Here is a 14137-nt window from a genome sequence, read left to right on the forward strand (position 1 = left end):
TGTGAATTACTATTACAATATTTATCTAATTACATTTAGTAATTACTATTTTGTCTGCTCTATGTTCTAAATGTATGATTTTAAGTATTGTAAGTACAGTATTTATTTTAGTTTATTTTGGATAAAGATGATATATTTTTTTAGAATCTAAAACAGTTGAGACAACCCCTATTGAAGTGGATCTTCATCCTCAGGCCCCGTACACACGTCCGAGGAACTCGTCGAGTTCTGTGTGAAGCCGCCGAGGATCTCGGCGAGCCAACTTTCCTCATTGAACAATGAGGAAATAGAGAACATGTTCTCTATTTGGCTCGACGAGGAACTCGTCGGCTTCCTCGGCCGGAAGTGTACACACGGCCGGGTTTCTCGGCAGAATTCAGCTCCGATCGAGTTTCTGGCTGAATTCTGCCGAGAAACTCGGTCGTGTGTACAGGGCCTCAGAATAAACTTCAATCCAAACAACCCCTCTACCACTCCTCTCCTTGAATAGAGCTTTTTTTTTGTTTGTTTTTTAACTTTCCTTTCAATTAAAAATGTTCGGCCTCGCTCCCCCGCTCATGTCACTTGCCTAGGCCAATGATGTGCAAAGTGCTCACCGTGTCTCCTGGGATATGCACATCCAATATTACAGGAGGCATAGCCCTTCATTCACAAAGGAGTTTGGGGGCATGCTTAGTGTGGCATCATCAGGAGTTGCACTGACTGAACCCGGAAGAGCCGGATATAGCATTTCCCAATACAATACACAGCCCTGTATATTGTATGTAGCTGAGGCTACATACAGTTTATACAGAGCACACATGTAGTAGTGTACGCCCATCTTGGTCCAAACAAACTATTTCAATTTCACTAAAACATGAAGATTATAGATAGATAGATAGATAGATAGATAGATAGATAGATAGATAGATAGATAGATAGACAGATAGATAGAGCTAATCTTCATGTTTTAGTGAAATTAAAATAATTTGGGTATATATATATATATATATATATATATATATATATATATATATATATATATATGAGATTTTACCTTTCCCCATTCTAGTAGTATAAACATTTTGGCTGGAGATATGATACATTGCAAAATGTTAGCAGATACGTCCGTTCCTCTGACCTCATCCTAAAGCTGGCCATAGACTGATCAAAACTGGACCGGTTCAGCAAGGACTGGGCAAATTTTTGATCAGTGTGTGGCTGTCCCTGCTGGACAGAAGTCGATTATTAAATCGACTTCTGTCGAATGGGCAAGTTGGAAAACATTTGTTAATCAAAATCTATAGCCAATTGGCTGCAGCTGCTGATTAGTGTATTCTGACAGCTCTGGCTCCGCTGTCAGAATACAATATCCCAGTGTGGGAGAAATTTCTCTATCTACCACCCTTATGTTGATGGAGGTATCTCTGGCTAGTTTTAGTTCAGGAGTGCTTTTGGGGACGGTATTCTGTAAGCCTCTTTGGAATTATGCTTCATTCCTATGTGTACATGCTTGAGTGGAGTGTGATGTATTTAATAAGCTTTACCTTTTCACTTGTTCTAGTTGTATGCTTACTCCATGGGGAATATTAGAGTAGAAGTATAACTCAATGCAATGTTAATGTAGGTAGAAAAAACAACCAAAGACTATAAACTGCTGTACTTAGAGGAGGGAGGGGGGCTGCGGACACACAGGCAGTGCAAAGTGTTAAACGCTGATGTGTCTGACAGAGATAAGCACAGTGGGGCTAACGTTTATCTCCCTCCAGCACAATGGTCATTTAAACATAATAACTACTGCCTTGAAAAAGCTGCCAAATTAGAACATGATAAATGGAATAAACAAGATTTATTGCATAGCTTGTTTCTTTACATGAGCTATAACAAAATCTCCTTGTAAGGGATTTGTTTATATCAAAAAGGGAAAGCATTATAGTAGTCTATTTTTTATTTCATTCATCCTTTGTTTCAGCGGCATAGAAAACATCTATGTGAATATACATGTGATATTAAAGCATATGTCAGGACAATATAAAAATACATATGCAGTATATCTCTGTAGTACATGCATGTCCCTCTATGTTTTATCAATTTAAAGACCCTGCAAGTATGGAAAAATACCTGTTGATATACCAGAAATGCACCCATTTCTTAAAGTGTATTTCCACTTTTGCAGCCAAATATATTTGTTTTGTTAAATGTTCCAATTAACTTAGCATAACTAAAAATTGTTGGTTACCTTTTTAAGTGTTTTTTTTTTTTACATGCTTAAGGATTATCACTTGCTCTCCCTGCCATGTAATGTTTAGGATGGGGCTGTGAAGTTTTAACATAATTAGCTCTGTCTCTAGTATGTTCGTAGTTCTTCCTTATAAGCTGTAAACTGTTTGAACACTGTCTGTACTAACAAAGGGTTAACATTTTTTTTTTTTTTCAAACGTTCTCCTGCATTGTATGTTAATGAGAGAAAGCTTTGTCTGTGTGGGGACAAAGACGTTGTGATATTATCAAGAAATTATTTGGCCTTGTACACACGACCGAGGAACTCGTCGTAAATGAAACATCATTTTCCTCGACGAGTTCCTTGTTAGGCTTGTCGAGAAACTTGACAAGCTTTCTTTGTGTACACACTGTCAAGACCAAATCTCGTTGTTCTCAAATGCGGTGACGTACAACACGTACCACAGCAGGGGAAGTTCGATTCCACTGGCACAACCCTTGGGGCTGCTTTTGCCAATCTCATGTTAAGTAAAAGTTTGGTAGGAGACGATTTGCACTTTTCAGTCTGTTACAGCGTGACGAATGTGTTATCTCCATTACAAACGCTACTTTTACCGAAGGTGCGCTCCCGTCTCATACTTTATTCTGAGCATGCGCGGGTTTCTAAGCATACACACGAACGTGTTTCTCGTCGAAAACCAGCCCGACGAGGAACACAACGAGGAAATTGAGACTCCTGACGAGGAAAAAAAGAGAACTTGTTCTCTTTTTTTCTCGTCGAGTTCCTCGACAGTTTTCTCGATGAAAAACATACACACAGCCTTTTTCCTCGGCAAAAAAGCTCTGCCACCCAGTTTCTTGATGGATTCTGTCGAGGAAAACGATCGTGTGTACAAGGCCTTAGAATAAGCCAGAACACTTTCTCCTTAGAAAAAGAAATCTAAAACGTAAGAAATATAAAACAATTAAAAATAAAAAACAACAACATTTTTAGGCATGCTGTGTGAATGGGAACGTATGACAAACCTAGAGTGGGGTTTTCTCAAATGTGACTACAAAAGTGGAAATAGACTTTTAACCATGTTGTGAGCTGACAACACAACACAATTTTGTGGACTGAATGTTGTCAGCCCTGCCCAATGTCTTTTGGCAAACTACACCTACTCTCAGATCTCTACAGCACAAAGGCTAAGCATTCGGCAGTCCAAGACATGAACTCAGAGGACTGTAATAGACATGGGGTAATTCTGAATTTCACACAAGATCAACCATTTTCTTTCTTGCTTTTATTAGAAATAACAACATGCTTTCCATGGCGTGCTTAACAAATCAAAAGAAGTCAAATAAGAGAATTTCATTTTCAGGGGCTACATACACTTTAAGTGCTAAAGCATATGTGACCTGCAGGCAATCTACACCCGGGTCATTCATATGTGATCAAAGCATAAGGGATTACATGCGAGTGGGCACGATTAGATAGGAGAACCAACAGCCTTCCATTGCTTTTTATACAACCGCAGCAACCCCCAATGTGGTTCTCCTATGTAATCACCAGTAGGGTGCATTCGCAGGTGTGAAAGCACCCTAAAGCTAGTTTAGTAGACCTTTCTTTTTACTTTAGCCTTTGAAACAATTTTCAATCATAAATATCCTGTAGATCCATACAATGTTCAGATATCAAAAAAACAAAGCCATGCTTTGTTAAATAATAACAATTTGTCAATTCTTGCTAATTGTGAACATATCATTAAATACATTTCTATTCAGCTAGATTAGCACAGATCAAAGTGTAAGCAAACAGTTGGTGAAAAAAGGATAATATCATGCAACACCAAGCAGGAAAGACAATAGCCCAGAATATTCCATACTTCAGAACACCCTCAATAATAACACCTCTATCAGAGCTCATTCTAGATCATTCTAACCAGATGTTGGCAAAGTATACAAAACTTCAAGAGTGGCAGGCTTATCTCTTTTAATGATCAGCGTATACCATTTTATTACATGTCACACAGGACATGCTCAGAGTAACTAAAGGTAGCTAGGCTACACTGTGAAAATGGTGTCCTAGATCCCAACAAATTGATTAAATCACAAATGTTTACACCCTGACTGTCACTGCTCAGACACTGGCCCAGACTGGTGATCTGGTAACTTTGTAATATATAACTTTGGAATCTCCAGGAGGGCAGGAGAATGTAAAAGTATCTAGGGACCAATGTGAGTTCATCAAACAATATTCCCATCGCCCACATTCTTGTTGTAGGCTAAGAGATGGATGGGTGCTGCAGCAACTGCCAGCTGGAAACTGGTAACATCACAGATTACCATACAGAACATATTGCGAGCACACCAAGGTTCTTCAAGTAATGGCCAAACACTTTTATCCAGAGTGATCACACCACAGTGTAAGAGTGCAATGTTTCTGGTCATATGCCTGACGATGGGGTCCTGCATGGCCCTGAAACATTGCACACTTCCGCTGTGATGTGATCACTCCGAACAAGAGCCTTTGGATGTTACCAGGGCAGGCCCTACCATGGGTCCCAGTGGGTCGATTGGACCCAGACAGAACTTTGAGAGGGACAGCAAATTGAACCACAGCCGTGTTTACTTCTCTTCTATTTACAAAGCAAATTGACGACCAATATTTTTTTTCCCGCAGTTTTGTGTGCCATGACGACAACTTCCCCCTGGGCTGCTCCGCTGGCCCCTATACCACCCTAGCCTGTCCATATCCTGCCCTAGCCTGTCTATATCCTACCCTAGCCTGCCTCGTACTATCCTAGCCTGCCCCTATACTGCCCCAGCCCACCCCTTGGAATTGAACATAATGGTATGTCATATCATTTTGCAAATAGGTGTTGCATGTAAATCTGACTTCCTAATAGATTTAATTTTAGATTTAATTATCGTAAAATAAAATAATGTGGGGAGCCTTTTGGTGGGCGTGATTTTTTTTGGGGGGGGGGCATTTCACTCTTGGACCCAGGCAACACAATATCTTGGGCCAGCCCTGGACATTACCAAAATATCCTTAGTGTACTGGTAAAATGCATGTTAATCTGTGTGAATTCATGATGGCTGCTTTAATTCAGAAAGACGTCTTATACAGTTACAAAGTAGGTGAAGTTGAAAAAAGACACAAGTCTATCAAGTCTAACCTATGTGTGTGATTATATGTCAGTATAACCCTACACAACTCTATCTTGCATTTTTTCCCTATGGCTCCAGGTGAAAAGCCATTTCAGAAACAATATGGACATACTAAAACCATTTTGGTCTGGAGTCCTTTACATGGCAGGGCTGCTGTCTTGACCAGGTTGATTTACTAAAGGCTATATTCCATAGGCAATTCCACTACTGCAGGCAACAGGTCAGCAGTCTGTGCTTTCCTGTTCTGGTGACAATCGCTTTCCCCATGTTATGGGCCTCAGAAGGAACAGAATTGGGGAAAATATTCCCAGAGGGGTCACAAACAGAAGCAAAAACCTGAAAGAAATTTGAACTGGCCATTAAATTTGTCTATCTATGCCCGACCCAAATACACTAATTTGACATTAAATGTGCAGCTTTTATGGGTACCTTTAAATTCCACTAGCACAAAAATGTCTTTCGGATGAAAATAATGAATGTTCAATCTCCATAGTAACAAAATGTGTGTATTCAGACAGATTAATTACCAGGTATGTCTGACATACAATTGCCAACATCTGTGTTAGGATGCCCACCTAGAGATATTACCATGCAGACCTATCACCTTCCCATGCAGGTCAGAAATGTTAAGCACTAAGGCTGAATGCAACTTGTCCTCAGGATGTATTACAGCCTTGTCATAATGTGCCCAGCAGTGCTGGTAATGGAGCCATTTCTGAAGAAAGCCATCTCTTATACAAACCTACAAGTGGCTAATTATAATATTAGCTTGAGCTGCAATTATTAGGTGAAAAAATGTATGTGTAACTGCATGAAAGGATCAAGCCTATAAATATACAGGGAGAGACTTTTTTCTTGTGAATCAGTGTCAAAACATTCCTTCTCGGGGAATTGCAACAGTATCCAAAATCAATTTTTCTGTCAAAATGAGGATAACAGACGGAAAAACAGTGCTGTTTTACAGACTTACTCTTATTCAACACAGAGGGTGTATTTGTTTTATGTTGTATGAAATTACATAGGGTTTCCCTCAACCCAGTCCATTGCTGGTTAGGAATCGTATTTTCCTAATAAGCTTGTACAGCACAAGAGCCAAGATGAGAACACATTGATTTCTAGATTTATATCTCTGCCTTGGTAACTTTCACTTTTTTGTTTATCTTTTTTATCAGCTGTATTTTGTTGGAAATAAAACTCTTCATAATAAAATTGGATATCAGTTTTGAGCCCCACATTCAACTACTCGCCATGTAAAAAAAACTTGCTATCAATTGAGAACTAAGTAGAAATGTATCCTGTTCAGGTCTCCCTGACAATAGGAGGGTCCCAGCACTTGTCCGTCCCACATGTGAAGTTGGGAAGTTTGTTGCATAACCCAATGGGACTCTCTCTCTCTCTCTCTCTCTCTCTCTCTCTCTCTCTCTCTCTCTCTCTCTCTGGACTTGTGTTCTTAAGTCAAGCCATCTTGTGGTCATAGCCTTCAGCTATGGAGAGTCCAGCAGGGTCCCCACCGCCTAGTCTAAAGTACAGTTGGGGTTTGTATGGCTGAGAGAATAACTAAAGCTGGTAATATTGAGGGAGATCTACCCACTGGGTTACTCAAGAAATACAAGAAGTTAGCAGATGACCAGACCCACCAACCCATGACCAAAATGGAAATTTCAGTTATAGAAAGACTACTTTAGAAGAAGATCTTTATAACTTCTTTAGACTTAATGGCCTGGTTGAAAGTAGCATTATGGCCTTACTTTTTTTTTTTTTTTTAAGTTTCTTTTATAAAGCACTGCACTTTACTTACTTTGGAACTCTTTAGCAAGAAAAGTAGCACCAAAGTGCTGGAAGTAGGACCTGTCCATGATTGGTGAACTAACATTTCATATGAACAGCTTCTCCACCAATCCTGGAGTGTTATCTACAGCATTAGGAGGCACACCGCAGATGGCACACCACACCCTAATTTAATTATTTGAATGTAAAATTCAAATGCAAACAACACAGGCCCAGTTATTAAACACTGCAGAGTCCAGAGGAGCGTGATATCCCCTCAGCAGTATAAATTAAAGATCTTATGTTCTATTATCACCAGTGGTTAGGATGTATACTGTGCAACTACAGAGCACAGCTAGGCTATCTACAAATGAGCAAATGAATAAGCATTGCATAGCCAGAACAAACTGCAATGAGATGTGCTTAATCTTCTAACTGCATTATTGTTCAAAAACGTTTCTTCAGCTTTTCATCTTTCAGAACTATATTAGTATAGTTACTATTTCTACTATTGCTATCAATGTGTAAATGGCCCCTGGCAAGAAATTAGGCAGTACATAGATAATGACTGTCCTAATTAGAGTGAGCACTAATGTGATAATTAAAGATCAGTGAACTGATTTATCAGCAGTGAATTTAACATTGCACAGGAGAATAATAAACTGGGTGTGCCATGATTTGGTAAATCTAGACTTGTTTTGATGCATGGGCAAATTGTAATTTTCCTGTGCAATACAGCTGACAATTGCCAGATCTAAACTTGATTTTTCATTTTAATTATCACCCTGCTGAAAACCAGACTTATTTTTTGTTTTGCTAAGGAGCATTGCTAGTGATAACATAGCAAGGTTGGGGTTAAAATACAATCTCTTACAAGCAAAACACTACTCATCAATACCCATCAATAGTCACTACAGTCCTCAAGGACTGTAATTTTTTACTAGGACAAAGGCAATGATCCTTTCACTTTACCAAAATAAAAATGTCCAAGTCAGATCTTTAATAGCTGAAATATATGCAAGGACAGATTTATCATTTGGCATGGAAGGCTTGTGCCTGTAGGTGTGCAATTGTTGATTTTATTCAACGGTGTAATACATTTACTCATGTGAGTTTTTTTGTTTTTTATGTCTCACAATATGCTGAGCCAGGTTAGGGCCAGGAAACAATGAGAGTTGCACTTGCTCCAGAGCTTAGTAAATATGGTGAGGCTTCACTTTGCATAGAACACCCAATCACGTGCAAAAAAAAAAAAATGAATTTTTGCTTGCACATGACTGGATGATGGAAGTCAGCAGCGCTTCTGCTCATTTTCTAGGCTCTGAAGCATGTACACTTGAAGAGTGCAACTAGATTTGCCTTTAGTAAATTAACCCCTATGAGTGTACATGTTCTAATGATGCAGATTCAGCCCTGAATATATTGATGGCTCTAAGTGGAAGACATCCGGAGGCCAAATGACCCATTCATATGGGTTACTAGTCATAGATCTCATGACCTGTTTAATTTCTTGTTTATGTACTTTCTTAGACTACCACAGATTAGATGATCATAAAGGAGGGGGACATGTGTTTTTTTAAGAAAAGATTTCATAAATCAGTTTTTTTATCTTGTTAAAGGGACAAGGGTGGCTAATTGAGTATAGTATGCAAATAGATGACTTGTAGGGGAAGAATTTAAAGTTCTAGTGATTCGCATTCAAAAAAGGAAAAGGTATTCATTCTGCAGACAAGTTGCATTCTCGACATAGAACCATTCCACAGTATCTCAGTGTCAACCACTGTCAGTAGGATATCAGTTTGGTTAATCGGAATGGTATGTGGGCTTTTACAAGCAGCCTTAGTGTTTAACCCGATCCTCACCTGGAATGACCGAGATTGTTTTCAAAGCTCGAAGTACTCTGAATGTTCTTAAAGCTGACACATTGCCCAGGTCCACAAACTCAGTGGCATATCTGTAATAAGGGAAAGGCACACACAGACTATAGCAAAACACCATTCATAATTGACAGCAAATGAGGAGGGAAAACAGATCACAGACTGAAGCACTTGCAGTAGCTGAGAACTAGAGTGGGAATGCTCTCTTACCTGGGATTACCGATATAGTTTTCAGAGCTCTCAGCACTCTGAAAGTTCGAAGGGCTGAAACATTGCCTAGGTTTTTAAACTCTGTTACATACCTGTAGAATCAAACCATAGTTATTTGGAATCGAGGAATGGAGGAAACCACTGTATGAACACTGAGGAGGTGATTTACTGAAGAATGCAAGTGTCACACATGGATCAGAAAGCCTGTTTTTGCTTTTAGAAGCACATTGATTTTCCCTTAACAGATTCACCATTTTAATTGGGAAGTAGACCTCTATTTGAGACCCTCCATGTAGATAGACCTTCATATTGCACTTACAGTAAAACCTTGGCTTGCGAACATAATTAGTTCCAGAAACATGCTTGTAATCCAAAGACCTTGTATATCAAAGCATTTTTTTACAGGTATAAAAGAGAAGAGAGGCACCTCTAAGGCCTCGTACACACGGGCAAACATGTCCGATGAAAACATGTCCGCCCGGAGATTTCTGTATGATGGCTGTACACACCATCATACAGAAATCCGCGCGTACACGATACGCGTTGACGAGGCCGCGCTGACGCTGTCGCCGCGTCATCGTCGCGGCGACGTGCGCGCCCCTGGAAGTTCAATGCTTCCACGCATGCGTCAAAGTGATTCGACGCATGCGAGGGATGGCGGCCGCTCGGACATGTACGGTAAGTCTGTACAGACGACCGAACATGTCCGACGGACAGGATTCCAGCGTACATGTTTCTTAGCATGCTCGAAAACGGTCGGGTGGACAAATGTCCGCTGGAAACCTGTCCGCTCGGCTGTACAGACGACCGAACATGTCTGCTGAAACTGGTCAGCGGACCAGTTATAGCAGACATGTTCGGTCGTGTGTACGGGGCCTTAGTGTAGCAAAAAGAGGCTAAATGTTGTACATTCATTAAATGTAACCATATTGCTACACTTAAAGGCTCCTCTCTTCTCTTTTATACTCAACATGACATGACGCTACTCTTATATCAAGACATTGCTTGTATATCAAGGCAAAATGTATTAAAACATTTTGCTCATCTTGCAAAACACTCTCAAACCAAGTGACTCTCAAACCAAGGTTTTAATTTATTTATATATGCATGGTAACCAAATTCAATCCTGCAACAGGCTCACTAAATATAAATATATATAAAATACAATACTGGATTCCAACTGTGGTGCTGCTAATTTGTTATGGTGAAACCAAGTTTATGCAGCACACTGAGATCATCCATGTTTCTACATGGAGGGAAGACTCCTAAGGGTCTACAATTGGTAAAATGTGGGAAACTTAATTTAACCAGAGTGGTACTTTAAAACAAATGCAGGTTTGCTGATCTCGAATAAAAGTGTACATCATCCCCAGAGTTGCAGAAATACCAACGTTTATCAGCCATAAGTAAAAATTTTGAAAAATTACAATTTTACTTATGGGCATAAAGCTGGTCTGTCAAGCATATTCTGTCTCTCCATCCTTTTCCTATTAGTCTGTAAGTTAGGCTGGTCAATTAAGAACAAATTTAAATAGAATATGATTGGAATTAATATAGCACCAAGATGAGTGACAAAAACATTTTACCTACTTAAACTGCATTTTATAGAATAAATACTATTATGAGCCCTATTGTCTTCAATACACAGTCAGTACATTGGTGCATCAATCACATCACCAGCACTAAACTAAATGTAAAGATGAGGAAGACTTTTGACTTGACAGGAAATGGAAATTATAGCTTATCTTCCTTGAGAGCATATTTACACTGCAGTATTTATATAAGTAATATTTACTGTGACATTTACAAGTTTTCTCTTCAATTTTTATTTATTTTTATTTATTTTTTACTTTTTGGATGATAATATATGGGTTTGGAATCCAAAAGAAAGGCCCCTATACTAAATCACAAGGCAGCTTATCTGACAGTCACATGGCACAGGTGAGTTGCAAAAAAAACACTGCTCAATGGCATACTCATGCTTATCAGCAATCGCACCAATGATTGGTGGGGTGTCTGTGTTTTTAGGACCCTTCTCAAAAGCCCACTGATTTGTTTTCTATCACTGTAGTAAGTGCCTGAACCTTTAGAAAGAGAACACAAGGTCAGCACTTTGGACAGCGCTCAAGATAATTTCTTGTTATTCAATGAAAACCCAGCACTTCCTTATAATGAATGGCAAATCTGAATACAGGATAACTAATTTTTGCTTAAGCAAATGGACTTGGAAAATAATGCTTATATCAAGCCAAATCTTTTTTGGGAATAAATAATGGTGCACTTTTCTGCCTACAAAAAGAAAGGCGCAGGGTCCCAGTACAGGATTTCAACTGGACTCCTTCAAGCCTTTTTTTGTAATGAAAACTAGTAATAATATTACCTTTCTCAGGCAGGATACTCGTACTAGAGGCCAAACATAATATGATGAAAAACAGGGCGTGACAATGGGAAATTCTTCTACATTGGGCACAATACATAATGTACTGTGAGCACAAAAGTGTTGAATAATTTGGAATAAGCTGAAGGCTCGGTCCAAACCTAGGTTTACACACAGAACTTTGGCTGTTTAGAAGAATGCCCAAACTTTTAACCTTGTGGCTCCCTATTTAAAGTGAGCCAAGCATCCTATATAGTAGCGGTATTTCAACTGCCTTTATATATGATAGCTTCCCACTGTCCTTATCATCCTGGCACTGTCACTGGTATAGTGTTTAAAGACACCCCTTGGCAAGGCCGTCCCCCTCCATGTTGTGTGGCAGGCTTTTCCTGTCCTCCAGCCCGCATGCTCATATTAAGGGTCTGGTATGGATTTTTAGGGGGACCTCATGCATTTTTTGTTTTTGTATTGCATGAGGTACCATTTATTAAAAGCCATACCAGAATAAAATGATCTGGTATGCAATTTGGGGGGGGGGGGACTTCACTCAAGTTTTTTTTTTCATTCTTGCTGTATGATGTGCTGCATGAAGTGGAATTTACTAAGAAAAAAATTATACAGTTTAAATTGCCAGCAAGTAACATTTGATTGTCAGGTTCCTATTTAAAAAATAAAACCACACCCAGACCTTTCCAAAGGCCCCCTATATATTGTGGCGGACCTTTGGAAGGGTCTGTGTACTTTATTTTCAAATAGAAGCCAGAAGAGAAATGCCATTAATCAGTGCTTTAAAGAAAAAAAAATCACTGCTCCCAGCCTAAATAGAAATAAAAAAAAATGTTTACATGTTCCCCAAGGTAGTGCCCAACCTGCCATTTTTTTTTGGCAACCGTTTAACTCTTAGCCCAGAAAAGGGGCATTTTTGATTGAACGGATTCCACATTGATTTCAATGGAGTTTGGATTCGGCATCCAAATTTCTTTGATATTCACGGAACCCTGCTCAAACCGAACCAGGCCAGTTCAGTTCATCCCTATCCTTACCCTAAACAGGAGCAGTCATGGTTCAGCCCTTTGACCTCATAGAGTAATGGGCAATCACCCTCTCTGCATTCTCTGTAGTTACATCTTAGCTACATTTTGTTAGTTTCAACAGCAATAATAAAGAGAATATGGCATACAACCAACATATTTGACATTGAAACGTATTTATAATAAAATATACTGATAGGCTATAGTAATCCTATCTTAACATACCATCAAAACTGTTTCCACTGACAAATCTTCTTGGTTAGACTTACAGAATTTACTGTATTCTAGTAAATATCTATGTTATTACCTAAACCATATAATTAAGATACAATTGTGAAGTCTTGAAACACATGTCCACCACAGAGTACCAACTAACATAATTTTGTATATGTGTACTTGTGCATATTTTCCTGTTTGCCTGGAGAAGGCCATGAAAACAAGGCCCAGGTTGTGTACAGAACCTTGATTCTTGGCCTGTCTTTCAATTTTAAAATGTAAATGTCTCAACTGACCACAGAGGCTTTAACATGCCCCAGATGAATAACATAGGCACTGCTTATGCTTGAATTATAGCCTGTTCTTATGATCCAAGGTCCTCCCCAGGCACAAAAGAACTGATCTATATATAAGTATATTGATATAATTTAATTGACATGACAGGGACCTAAACATTTTCTAAATTTACTTAGCAATACAGGAGTTTTAACAATAAGCACAGAACACATGGCCAAACTGATAGCAACCTATCCAGTATTTAAAAAACATTTTCTTGTCTGACTACACATAACTGTTGAAGGCTGAATTCTGTTATGGCTGCTAAGCTTAAAGAAAAAATGCATTATGCTGAGATTAAAGTGAAGCATTGCCAAATTCTCAAAAATACAGAAATCTAAAACTAAGAAAAAAACTTTGGGTGGATTTCCACTTTAATCAACATGCATTTTAGGCAGGACAATGAAGTTATCCTTACTGAGGTTACCAGTGATAACCCTCTTCCCAGCCCTGTCATTCTTTTTGTGGTTTCTGAAAAATACAACAGTTTATCTGGGAGAGTGAGACTCTCTCATAGTGAACATAGTTTGTAGAGGTAGAGATTCAATTTTGTGGATCTTGAATTTGAAGTCACAGAAAGAGATTCAAAATAAATAATTGTGTGGATCTTGATGTTGAAGCCACATAAAGATACACAAATTAAATAATTACAGGTAGACTGCCCCTGTAAAGCACACAAGCATTATGCTACGTTCAACATCTATGGCAACATTCATACAAAATAAGAGAATTGTACTCACGCCATGACAATAACACTGAAATCCAGCCAGTTCCATGGGTCTCGTAGGAAGGTAAATTCTTTCAGACAGAATCCTCTTGCCAAAATTTTTATCAAAGATTCAAAAGTATAAATGCCAGTGAAAGTATACCTGGGCAGAGTGTAAAAAAAACAATTAGCTAATCATTTCACATCCTAGAGTAAAGGAAACTCCAACAACATGGCTGCCATTCCCACAGAAGTATAGCAA

General features: G+C 38.9%; 1 protein-coding gene across 6 annotated transcripts in view; it reads right to left on the minus strand.

Annotated features, from left to right (window-relative positions):
- The window catches only part of LOC120940114 (sodium channel protein type 5 subunit alpha-like), a 494846-nt gene that overhangs the window by 283664 nt on the left and 197045 nt on the right, over window positions 1-14137 (minus strand). For 5 of the 6 annotated variants that reach the window (XM_040352763.1, XM_040352761.1, XM_040352760.1 and 2 more), the window contains 2 exons: window positions 13910-14038; window positions 8985-9076 (listed from right to left, as the gene is read on the minus strand). In XM_040352763.1, coding sequence (XP_040208697.1) covers window positions 8985-9076; window positions 13910-14038 — 221 coding nt within the window. Of the gene's footprint in view, window positions 1-8984; window positions 9077-9209; window positions 9302-13909; window positions 14039-14137 lie in introns of all 6 variants that reach the window. The other variant, XM_040352758.1, reaches the window with a different exon arrangement.

This window comes from Rana temporaria, chromosome 5, assembly GCF_905171775.1.
Source record: "Rana temporaria chromosome 5, aRanTem1.1, whole genome shotgun sequence".
NCBI lineage: Eukaryota > Metazoa > Chordata > Amphibia > Anura > Ranidae > Rana > Rana temporaria.